The sequence below is a fragment of the Apteryx mantelli genome, chromosome 1, assembly GCF_036417845.1.
Source record: "Apteryx mantelli isolate bAptMan1 chromosome 1, bAptMan1.hap1, whole genome shotgun sequence".
Taxonomy (NCBI): domain Eukaryota; kingdom Metazoa; phylum Chordata; class Aves; order Apterygiformes; family Apterygidae; genus Apteryx; species Apteryx mantelli.
In genome coordinates this window covers 136,682,708-136,695,495 of record NC_089978.1, presented here as the reverse complement: position 1 = coordinate 136,695,495, position 12,788 = coordinate 136,682,708, and the positions used below count along the sequence as shown (strand labels likewise).

Below are 12,788 nucleotides of genomic sequence, written 5' to 3'. Positions count from 1 at the left end.
AGCTCCCTACTCAGTGACTTTTTCTAGTTTTCTAGTCATGAAACATAAGAAACCAGACACTTACACATGCTGCTGGGAGACTGACACCAGTAAAAACCTTGCCGTAGCCACTGATGTAAATTTTAAGTCAGAAAACCGTAGGAGGTTAAAGGACTATTTTTTTTCTCATTACAGGATGTTGCAGGGAGCTCCTCCCTCCAAGTCCCTCCTATCAGGCCCACACCCGTAACAGAAACCATAAATACATGAGCTTAAGCAGAAAGAAGGTGCTTTTTTACAGAGAAAGACTCAGCTATTTTGTTTTGTGGGAGGCAAGGACGCAGCAGCTCAGAAGGTTCACAGACTCTGTTAAGAGGTGGGAGCGGGGCAGTGTGCTTCAAGAGTCATTTTAAGGCGTTTGTCGCAGGCGATGGATAATAGAAAGGTAATCACTACAGATCTCTTTCTCCTTGCCATTAGAGCAGTTATCTGTCTTGTTGCTTCATTGGTTATTCACTGTGAGGTTCTGTCTGTTTGTCCAGCATCTGTTTGCCACTATTCACTCCTGCAGATACTTACGTGTATTTGCCTGGCTTGTGGAAATAATCTAGTTACATTTAGCAGGGGTCACCCTATGAACCGTGTGGTTGCGATTCAGCATCATTTTGTTCTCTGATACTGTTGGATTTCTGTTTGTCTTTGTAAAGGTGGAAGCTCTGATGATGCAGACAGGCCTCAGCTGCTATCTTTTTAAGAATGACTTAGAAAAAGTGTTGTCTGTGGGAAATGGGGAGTAGAGATGGAAAGCCTGTTTGGTTAGGGTTGTTGCAAGCCTTGAGATTGATTTGTTTTCATATGTATGGCCTAATTAGCCACATGACGCTATCCATATTTTCTTTGTATTGATCATGAGATATATTTGGCTGGCTGGCTGGTACTCGTTTGTGCCAGGATTAAAGACAGTGGATCCATGATGCTGAAAGCGCAATTTCTCTAGAAGTATTATTATTATTTTTTTTTACATATGGCTTATAGGAAAACTATGTTTTGATTTCAAGAAGAAAAGCAAAGCATATTCTTTCCCCCTTGCTCCTTGAGAGAACATGGGACAGAGCCTTGTGGAATCATAGTTCATCTGCAGCCCAGAGTGAAACGTGCACTAGCGGAGTGGAACTCAGTGGAGCTAGTGAACTGCCTGTGTTTGAATGCATCAGGGCAGAAAAGCAGGCAGGCTGGAGGAGGGAGAGAGACAGGAAATATCCGGCTGAACCCAGTGCTGAATGCCAGGGGATTACTGTTTCATCAGAAATAATAACAGCAGCAGGGAAGCCCAGGACCCTCACAGCCATATTGATGGGAAATGTGGACAGGGTGATAAGATGAGGGAGAGCAAGTGAGAAAGCATCTGGTTAAGGGCATTTAAAGGAGCGCAGAGAGGCTGCTGTAGCTGAATTCAACAAGTTGTACTATTCTGAGATTCTAGTCAGTAAAAAAGAAGGGAGCTAGTTTGAAGTGTCTCCTGGATAGTAAATGTAGCTGCCAGAACCTGATGGATGCCTGTGGTCAGAGGGAGGGGTGGTGCTTTGAATTCCCTGCCAATCTATAGACCTCGGCTTTGAACTTTTGGGTAGAGTAGATGCTGCTTTACTATTTCTGAGCTCCCTGGACACCTTTTTGGAAATGAGGTATGGCCAACAGTAACAAATGATCCATACATTAGATCATGGCCTGTCTCACTGAAGTCGATGGGACAGGTCATGTGATGTCTAGGCAATATGAGACTGAGTGTGTGATACAGATAAATAACAGGCAACAGCCTGGAAAAGGGAGCATGAAAGAGATTAGAAGAACTAGCTTCCGTATAGTTTGCTTGTGTCTTATAGTTTGCAGGTGCCTTGTGGTCCCATGCTACACCCAGAGGAAAAGGAGGCCAGCTGTGACCACTGCAAGCCATGACAAAGCAAAGTCCTGAAGGGAAAGATGCTCTAGTGTTGAGTCACTGTGTTGGAAGTGTGGAGAGCAGGGTTTTGTCCTCTGCTTTGCTACACTGACTGACTAGGGGTGACCTGACCTAGAGCTCTAAAAGTACCTAGACATCTTAATGCCCTTTTGTAGGCATCCAAGTGCTTTGAAAGAGCTGTGTCCTTGTGCTTCTGTGCCAAAATTCCTTGTGCCTAATACAAGGGGAGCAGTCACTCCCCTTCTCACAGTGTGGCAGAGAAGAAGGCCTAGACTGCCTTGGATGTATTCAGGTGCTAACCATACTATGGAAATCATATGCCCCATGCAGGAATCTAGGACCTTGTCACTTCTGCCTCCATCACTAACCTAGCAGGAAGACAGAGCTCAGCTTGACACATCTACGTGACGTAGTGGGGGAAAGTTGCATCTGAGATATTCTTTCAGTTTCTGCTTACTGAGGCCTAACTGCCAAATGTGTGAGGGTTGTGCAGGTCAGAAGGGCCCATGCACCATACTTGAAAGATTAGTAAAGGTGGTGTGAACGATGGCAGAGAGTTACTGGCAAAAAGGCACCAAACATTGGGCAGCCCTGGAAGCTTATGCTCCTGGAGACAAGCAGGAAAGCAGGAGACTAGAGGAGCTGTAGCAGCAGGCCTAATGAGTACTTTTCTCTCCCCTGCCAGCATTAAGAGAGTAAATGGAAAGCCTTGAAAAAGGGACTTCTAAAGTTTTGGAAAAGCTTCCAGTCCCTCCTATGACAGAAACATGATCTTTCTAAAAAGTGTCAATCCAAGCACTGGCCATCCAAGTGCCAGCTCCTGAGTCACCTGCTCCCCCTGCCTTCCTAACACAGAGTTGGCTTAAATTCCACAGGCTTTAAAAATATAGAAAATGTCAGATGCTTTCCACTGACACTTAAATTTCTTATTCTGTGGGACTTGTGCAGGTTGGACCTTCAAGCTTCCTCTATGTCTCTGCGGGCTCGGCAGTTTCTTTTTTGTTGTAATAAACACAAAGATTCACAAACACTCAATTCCAGGTGCTGGGACTTTATTTAAAATATCAACTATTGCCACAGTGGCAAGAAAAATAAATGGGGAAGGTTGGCAGCACAGTTTCTCTATGAGGCAGGTTCCTGTGCCAGGTGCCCTGGGCAGGGTTGGGAAGTTCTAGCCTTGGAAAATGCAGATCAGTTGCTGAAGAGTGCAAGTTTTAATTGTTAGGAGTGACTACCAGTGTGGCTCATGGGCAGACCTGAAACCATCTATTTATGAGTCCTTGTCAGTTGGCATGGGGAAGAGGTAGACCATTGTTTCATGACATGCCAGAGATCAGCAAAAGCTTTTCTATAAAGCAGATGAACCCCAAATAACAGCCCGTAATGCAGACAGTGTATTCATTACTAACGAGCTGAGAATAGTTGATGAAGGTCAGGATATATAAAGGGAATTCCTGACAGGTGAGAAGACCCTTCTACTTTGGGTCACAGAACGTTTTCCTGCTGTCCAGTTGTATCCCCTTCTCCAGGGTCTGTCTCACTGGTAGCCACCATCACTGGATAAAAGCCCAAGCAGTTCTAAAGCACTGGCGTACATAAAGACATTCCCTGCCCTGAGGGCACTGCAAAAGGTTTCTGGGCACCTCTGAGCTGCAGCTGCTGTTTGTGCTGAAGAGAAAGTTAAGTTGTGTAGAAAGCATGAAAAACCAAATTAACCAAAAAAATGTTTTTTCTCTCTTCCATCAGAAAATCACTGCATCTCTTATCTGGGCTGTTTCTATTGCTGCCATCGGATCTCTCCAGTTTGGGTACAACACGGGTGTCATCAATGCTCCTGAAAAGGTGAGATGGAGAATAAGCTGGGGAGAGGTATGGGTGAGGGGCTGATCCCAAGGGACTGGACAGAGGCTCGTGTCCAGGGAAGGAAGGAGAGAGAGAGATGAAAAATCATCCTTTTCATTGTGGGTAGAGGTCAAGAAAAAGCTGAGAGAAAAAGAAGGTGTAGAAAGAGAGGAGCTGTCTCTCAGGCAGCTAATAGTTTGATGGTTATTATTTGTGCTGTCAAAGAATGAGAGGTTCAAAAACCCCTCTCTTTACTACAACAATGGACAGGAAGGACAAGAGAGAGTTTTGAGGAGGAGAGAGAGAGCTGAGAGGACTGTTCTTTTAATTTGGAGTACAGAGGGTTGACTAGGGCAGGAGAGGTCCATCTGCTGTTTCCCTAGAGTAAGGTAATTTTCTATTTGTTTTGTGGAGGAAATATGAACCATTTCAGGGTTCATCTTGTTTTGGGTGATTAGAAATCTTGTCCCTTCTCCTTTGGGACATTAGGGGAGGAAAAAAATGATTACACTCTTCTATTTTAAGTGGTATGCTACCCTGCTCCAATCTGCCATCATTCAAATGACAAAACAGTCTTCTGGCCTGTCATACTGGTCAGGGGATGAGGTGGGATGTTCTGAGTCAGAGGAAAAAAACAGCCAGGGCAGAAGGAGTGTAGAGAGCAGTGTGCAGGAAAGAGTTGAGAGTGGGCTGGTAGGGATTACAGCTGCCCTACTTTCTCTCAGGGGTCATCTCTCAAGGCTTCTTTTTCATTTGTTTGTTTGTTACACGTGTTAAGTGTAGATTCAGTGCTTGTAAAAGGGATGTGACTGGGGTATTCTGACCAAATCATCTTGTGATTACACCATGAGGAAAAAAAGGGGAAAAAAAAAAAAGGACGGAAGAAGAAGAAAAAGAGATACGTGGTTTTCTTGTAACTAAGATGGTTCCCCTCTCTCAGGAACTGAGTCACCAATACCACATCCACCCTGTCGCTGGGAATAGAGATGTCACATACACATGGGAGGTGGGGGTGGAGTGTCCTCCGTAGCTAATATCCTGCTGCCATCTGCTGGGGGAAGACACTCTGAGACCATGTCCCCCTCAATCAGTGCAGAACTTCCCTCATTATCAAAGCGGATGCCTCAGAAATCAGCAACATGAAAAGCCCTGTCACATCCCTTCTCACCCTATTCCAAGGAACAAAGAAGGATTGTTTTGAATAATGTCTCAGTTTTTCAGGGCTTAATTCAGTGAAACTTTCTCTGTGTCTCTTGGGAAAACAGTTCTGGCATTGCCAGGAGTGTTACCCTCTATCCTCTGGTCATGTTTCTCTTGCTCCCCTCTCACTCCCTCCTCTCTCATCCCCAAAACACCACCATCATCTAGAGACATGCCAAAAATTAGCCCATCCTCCTTAATCATCACTTGCCCACCTCCCCTCATGTTTAGTGAAGCAATCCCTCCTTCATCTTTCTGGTAGTCATCTCTGAACTTCTCACTCTTCTGAATTTTTAGTTCCTCTTTCCACACTTCCCCTCCTCTGACTTACCTTCCCCTACTGAATTTTTAGCATCTCTTCTTGCTTGCTGTCTCCGTGAAAAAACTCTCTTGACCCCAGAAATAATATTCCCTTCCACAATGCAAAATGCCTCCTACTGGATTGTAACTCTCTCCTCTCTCTGTTCTGGGGTGGTTTCTCTCTTGCAGATCATCCAGGGGTTTTTCAACAGAACCTTGTCACAACGGAGTGGGGGGCCCATCTCCTCAGAGCTCCTAACCTCACTATGGTCCCTTTCTGTGGCCATCTTCTCGGTAGGAGGTATGATCGGCTCCTTCTCAGTCAGCCTTTTCGTCAATCGATTTGGCAGGTAAGCTGGGAAAGGGGATCCAAGCCATTGGGGAATTTTACCCTTCTACAGTGCAGTGTTAGGAGAAAGAGATCAGAAGTAGGGGGAAGAGGGAAGGACAAGGCTGTGAAGGAAGCAAGAATGCATGGGCTGCAAAAAGAGAAAGAAATGGGGAGAGTAATGCCAAGGCAGGAGCTGAATGGGAGTTGCTCTGCTCTCCTACCACCCTCAAGATGAGGATCATGGGTAGGTTTACCCCTGCTCTCCTACTACCCCTAAGATGGGGACCATGGGTAGGTTTACCCCTTCTCCATGATTTTTCCACCATGTTGCCAGTTTAACCTCAGCCTTTACATTTGTCTCCTGTCAGGAGGAACTCCATGCTGCTGGTGAACATCTTGGCCTTTGCTGGTGGCACTCTCATGGCCTTCTCCAGGATGGCAAAAGCAGTGGAGATGCTGATCATTGGCCGCTTCATCATTGGCCTCTTCTGTGGCCTCTGCACTGGCTTTGTACCCATGTACATCAGTGAGATCTCACCCACCAGCCTCCGTGGAGCCTTTGGAACCCTCAACCAGCTAGGCATTGTTGTTGGCATCCTGGTGGCCCAGGTAAGCCTGTCACAACCGGATTCAGTATTGATGGGGAAGTATTAGGGGGGGGATGGTTTTGTGGACTTGAGACCTTTAAGTGGCTTGCACTTGCCATTAGTTGCAGTATGTCATCCTGACACACTCACTGGCGTGGGGGTAAGGAATCAGAGAGTATTCAGTCATTTTCTTTCTGTCCGTTTCTTGGTATAGATCTTTGGCCTGGAGGGGATCATGGGGACTGAAAAACTTTGGCCACTGCTTTTGGGGTTCACGATCCTCCCAGCAATCCTTCAGTGTGTGGCTCTTCTTTTTTGCCCTGAGAGCCCCCGCTTCCTGTTGATCAACAAGATGGAGGAGGAGAAAGCACAGGCAGGTGAGAACTTATCCCTAAAAGGGGCAGTGCAGTACTGTGGCTCCCAGCTTGCCCTGAACTTGAGAGTGGGAGGCCAGGACTAACTTCAGAGCCTGGCGTAAGGTGGGAGACCTGGACTGACTCTGGAGCCTGGTTAAGGGTGTGATTCTTGGAGGGCACTAGACCTGCTCTTGCCTCCCTTTAACTTCACCAATGCCAAAAAGTTTGAGAAACCTGGCATTCCAGCAGACTCCTGGTGGGATTAAGACACTAGGAGTCACACCTGGCCTAATGACATGTAGCAATATCAGCTGCTGCACCTCTGTCAGCTCCTTCTGAATGGCAGGAAATGGGCTGAGATTTAACAAAGAGCTTGGAGGGTTTCCTCCAGCTACTATAGAGAATTAACCCTGCAGACTGCTGGATTCAGCTCTTCTTCTAGAGACTCTCAAGGAGAGTGTGTGAACAGAATTAGGAATCAAGTGAAAGTTTGGAGCACAAGTAACATATATGCAGAGCCTGGGCCTGGTTTCTCTGGGTGGAAAAGATGACCCAAGGCTACATGTAGAAGCTCAGGCTTTCCCACACAGCAGGCCCAAACACTGACTTGCAGGCAGTCCTGTCTTCCCTGTGTGCCCTCCCCCAAATAAACAGGACAGCAGGACAGGGGTTGGGGGAACCTGCTGTCCATGAGTGTATTATACCTGGCATTTTTGTATTCCTCCCTCCAGTTCTCCAGAAGCTCCGTGGTACGCAAGATGTGTCTCAAGACATCCAGGAAATGAAAGAAGAGAGTGCCAAAATGTCCCAGGAAAAGAAAGCAACTGTGCCAGAGCTCTTCCGCTCTCCAAACTACCGTCAAGCCATCATCATTGCCATCATGCTGCAGCTTTCCCAGCAGCTCTCAGGCATCAATGCTGTGAGTTATCTTCCTGATCCATCTATGAGTCTCAGTGATCTCTGGCTATACTTGCACTTCAAAATAGTTGCTTACCGCTAGTGGTGAGAGCACTGTGCTTCCAAAGACCTCTGTTTTGTGCCTTGACTGGAGGGCACTACTGTGTGATACTACACAGAGATCCCTAAGATGGGAGATGGGGATTATATTGGCTTTTGTTTTCCCCACACCACTCCCTGGCAAGACATTACACCCATGCATCAAGTGAGTGAACCTTGATTGGAAGCATGCTGTTTTACACTATTGAGTGTTTCTTGGAAGCTCCCTGTTGGGCCTATGTGGCATTAGGCAAGGAACATGAGGGACATGCTCTCAAATAGTGGAACTGTACCACATCCAACTTCTGCTTCTCTTTTTAGGTGTTCTATTATTCTACGGGGATTTTCGAAAGAGCTGGTATCACACAGCCTGTGTATGCCACCATTGGAGCTGGCGTGGTAAACACTGTCTTCACTGTTGTATCGGTAAGTAGAGCAGGGGCTTGAGGTAAGAGATGTAACAGCACATCTGAACTAGTCTGCATGGGGTCTTTCGGGAGATGTGATTGAAGACAAACAGCCAGGTTGTGGCAGAGTGTTGGGCTAGTCAGTGGCCTGTAAGTGCAAAGAAAAGAATGCATCAAAAGTATTGTGGGAAGGGAAGCGAGGAAAGGAGAGGAGAAGGAGGTATTGTCATCATTTTAGAAGAAAGAAATGGAGTAAAGAATGAAAACAAGATGAGAGATGAGAGAGAAGGACAGTAGCAAGAGCCAGAGAGAGGAGAGCCATTCGTGTCAAGGAGAGAGCAGGACCTGGTGACCTGAACTGAGCTCACCACTGGCACTGAGGGTTACAGGCAGGTAAAAAAAACAGGTGCAGTGCACATTGTGACTCAGGGGGCCTTTTCTGCTCTTGCTGCTAAAGTCATTGATTTTTCTCTTCTGCCATGTTTTCAGCTGTTCCTGGTGGAGCGTGCGGGGCGCAGGACCCTCCATTTAATTGGTTTGGGTGGCATGGCTGTGTGTGCTGTCCTTATGACTGTCGCTTTAGCTCTGAAGGTGAGTAATTGGTGTTCTTGCCCAGACTGTCACCCCAGCAGGGGACCTATAAAACTATACAGCTGTAGAGGGTAGAATTGCAGGACAAGACAGATACAGCTGGGGTTAGAGCTGAGCACAGAGGTAAAGGAAGGAGATGTCCTAGTGGAGTACAGTGGAGAGCGCAACTTCCCAACTGCAGGAACTGTGCCACAGTGTTCAGGGTGCTGCTAAGAAAGTTGTGACAATGGACATTGCATTGTGCTGTGCTACATTTACCTTTCAACTTTCAGCTGCTCATGTTTCATTTCCTTGCAGGACATTGTGGAATGGATCAGATATATCAGCATTGTTGCCACTTTTGGCTTTGTGGCTCTCTTTGAGATTGGTCCTGGCCCAATACCCTGGTTCATTGTGGCTGAACTCTTCAGTCAGGGCCCACGCCCTGCAGCCATGGCAGTGGCTGGTTGTTCCAACTGGACATCTAATTTCTTGGTGGGAATGCTCTTCCCCTATGCAGAGGTAAGGACCCCGTGTGCAAAGCACTTGTGGGAGTGCTGCAGTATTGGAAAAGGTGTCCAAAATGATTGTGGAATCTCCATCCTTGCAGATTCACAAAACGTGGCTGGGTATGACCCTTAGCAGCCTGATTTCCCATTGAAGGCAGACCTCCAGCAGTCCCTGAGCCTGTGTTCTGATTGTTACTGAATGTTAAGAGTGTTGTGGCTCACCTTATGTTCTACTTTCTCTTACTGCTTGTAGCCTACAAACAGGTGGAGGACCATCTTAATTAGCACATTAAGTTTTTCCCCTTAAAAGCCTTAATTTTGCCCCCTCCCCGGAATGTTGAAGCTTTTCAGAAGCCCACAAGGAACCTGGTTTCCTTTTAAAAACTGATGAGCTGAAAACAAATCATTAAGGGCATTGCTGGAGAAAGGTGTTAGAATTCTGACCTATCAACATCAAATGACCAAAAGGTCTGTGATCTTTCCAGATTAAAACCTCCCACTTTTATCCTCCCTGCAGAAACTATGTGGCTCCTATGTCTTCCTCATTTTCCTCGTTTTCCTGGTCATCTTCTTTGTCTTCACATTCTTCAAAGTGCCAGAGACCAAGGGCAGGACATTTGAAGATATCTCCAGGGGCTTTGAAGGACGAGCAGAAACCAGCCCCACATCACCAGTGGAGAAGAACCCTATGGTGGAACTGAACAGCATACAACCTGATAAAGAAGCTGCCTAAGATCATGACACATCCCTTCCTTGACTCTTTTCTGTGCTCACAGAGAAGTCATTAAAGGAATGAGCAGAGAGAGAAAAAAAAAAAAAGAGAGAGAGAAAACTGGGATGATTTTTTCTCAATTGCTGTTATTTTCTTCTTCCCACCCACATATCCCCTTTCTGCCAGGCCTCACCAGTGTTAAGCAGATCTGATGTGGGAGATCCCATTTTCAACGCTGGAAGGCACCTGGTGCTCTAGCAAAGGTAATCTCATCTTCCCCTGCCACAGACATCAGGAGAACAGAGAACAGCTGGCAATATTTTTGCTTTTCTCACCTTGCTACTTGGGATTAACATACTTACACATGTGTGACCATTAGGTATTTGAATCTAATTACTATTTTTGTAGAGTGAACTAAAGTCACTAAATAAGTCCCCTGCACCCCACTTTACAAGTCTACTCCATGTGTGTATGTTTATGCGCAGTGTTATGCTGGAATTTAACAAACCTACCAAAAAGCCATCCTGTTGCTTTTTCCTATACAGTGTGCACTTTTTTCAGCCTCAGGAAAAAGGGACCAAGTTACATGCATATTTTTTTCCTGTTCTTTTTTTTTTTTTTTAATAGACAGACTGAAAACATAATTTTTTGTTTAAGTTTATTTATTTGTATGTCACTTTGTAAATATTTATTTTTTTAATGGTGTACAAAAATGTACAGATTATGAAATAGAAGATGTTTAAGAGAAATAACTATTCTAACAAAAGATGCTGTAGACTTGAGAAGGAATAAAATTGTAAAGGAGAAATATGGTACTAACAGGAAATCAGGCATTCTGGCTGGTATGTAGAACAGAGCCAATTAGTCACATCACCTTTAAAAGTTATTTCTGCCCTCTGGAAACAAATATGAAGAATTGAATACTAGTGAGAAGAACTATATGTTTGCATGCCCACCAAAATCCTTGTGTCCTCTGGGATTTATTGGTGGCCATGTTAAGTATTTTTCCTAAGTTTTACTTGAAAAATGTGGTATTGCAGTGAATGGACATTGTTACTTTATATTATTTTCAGTCACAGTTAAGCATTGTGCGGGATGATTGAGGGCGATAATTGCAGACCAGAAGGTGACTTTTTCTGCCTTCTTTTGATTTTTGGCTTCTCTATTGCTATTTTATAGTAGGCCATAAAGTCTGAAACATACAGATTGTTACTTAAGATGTGCAAGGAAAAAATTATTTTCCAAAGCTGTATTTTCTTAGCAATTGTTCTTATAAATTTTAGACAGAGGCATGTAACATGAGCCTTCTGGACACAGTAGTAATCAGTTATGGTATGTATAAGTTTATAAAGGTGGAGATGCAGGACTAGAGACCAGAGCTAAAGGAACCTGCTAGATTAGCAGTGCAAAAAATGCGCAGTACTCAGCCCGTTGGCTGTAGGCCAAATGTTTTTGTCTTGTCTATCGACTCTGGAAGATTTGCATGATGTTGCAATGTCCACCATTGTGCAGTGTACTGTGTAGGTTTGCGTGCAGCTGTGTAATATCACCCTCTGTTGAATGGACTATGGGAGACATAGTAATTGTGCATCCATAGAAAATGGTCTCTCCTGCCTTGTCTCCTAGTTGCTAGGCCACTTAGAGTATGTACATGCCTAGCCCTTGCTGCCAAGCTATCACAGTTCAGTTTAGGAAGGCAAAAATTAGTGCATAAAGTATCTTTGCAATCAAGGGTTGAGAGCTCTGCTTCACTGACTGTAATGCTCTGTTGAGAAAGAGTCTGTGGCCATGTCTGTCCAGGCCTGCACAGGCTATGTAAAGGTGGCACAGGGGAAGGTCCACTTTGAAACTCCTGCTCAAAGTTCTTCTGTGTTTTCAGACTGAATCAAACTCAGGATCTGAATACAGTGGTTCAGGTCTGCCTGCGAACACATGCCGGAATTCATGGCTGGCCCTACAGAGAGGGAGGCCCTCAGGTTTCAAAGTGTGTAAAAGAAAAAATGACTCAGAAAGGGAGGAATGCCAACAGAATTGTGGTAGCATGGATTGCCCAAGCTTTCCTGACAACATATTGCTTCAGAGCAGGTTGGAGAATTTCCCATCAATGTATAGTCAGGGGGGTCCTTCTGGCATTTTCAGTAACTACAGTGATGACATTTCTACTTTCTCTAGTGATAAACATTTGCAAAGATGAGCAAAGTTTGTTGCCAGGAAATATTGCCTGTGACTTAATTTGAAATAATCCCTTTTTGCACAATGTGATCCTATTATGCCCATTTCTCCCTAGCTTTCCATCAGGCTTCTGCTCCAGATATTTATTCCCAGAGGTATTATATATGACTATTTCCTCTCCCTACTTTCATATTTTGGCTCAATTATACAAATTCTGTGCCTTTCCTTTGACCCTCCAGCACCTGGAGAGGCAATATTTCTGTCTGGGCACCTGTATGTTTGGAAATCCCACCCCCACAGCTGTGTGTAAGAGCATTCCCTACTGTGCATCAGGGATTTGTGTGTTGGCTTGGACTGAAATGTATAGGTCTGTCTCACATGGTGTCTCTTCTTATTTTCTGCAATGGCATTGTGAATATTTCAGATGGGTTTTATATGCTTATTATTAATATGTGGTTGTGTTTCCTGTTTTTAAAATAAAAACTACAGATATAAATGTCTGGTTTGGGTTTTATTTCTTTCCTCTGTAAGTCTTCTGTTTCCTTCTCTGTTTTCACAGCCCTGGAATATACCACACAACTCTCCCAAGTGCCTCCAACTTCTGCCCTGCAATCCTCCAGGCTAGTCCAGTCCTGGGCTTGTGATGTTACTGTAGTAACAGCCATCATGCATACCACCTTTACAAATTCTCTCTCACTTCTTTCCATAGGAGTTATTAGAAAGATGTGCTTCTCTGAGTCTTCCTTGCCCAAATTCCCTAAGCATTGCCTTCAGAGATCCTTTCTCCATGTTTCTCAGTAACAAAGGCGAGAGGGAAGTAGCTGGAGGTTAGGAACCCTGCCCAGACTGAAAACACTTGAGGCTTCT

General features: G+C 45.0%; 1 protein-coding gene across 1 annotated transcript; it reads left to right on the top strand.

Annotated features, from left to right (window-relative positions):
* Positions 1-246: 246 nt before the first annotated feature.
* Positions 247-12,417, top strand: SLC2A3 (solute carrier family 2 member 3). Its single transcript, XM_067303944.1, has 10 exons — positions 247-424; positions 3,686-3,781; positions 5,471-5,631; positions 5,981-6,221; positions 6,414-6,576; positions 7,287-7,474; positions 7,873-7,977; positions 8,448-8,549; positions 8,847-9,050; positions 9,555-12,417. The coding sequence occupies exons 1-10, from the start codon at positions 410-412 to the stop codon at positions 9,768-9,770; spliced, it is 1,491 nt and encodes a 496-aa protein (XP_067160045.1). The 5' UTR covers positions 247-409; the 3' UTR covers positions 9,771-12,417.
* Positions 12,418-12,788: the final 371 nt, after the last annotated feature.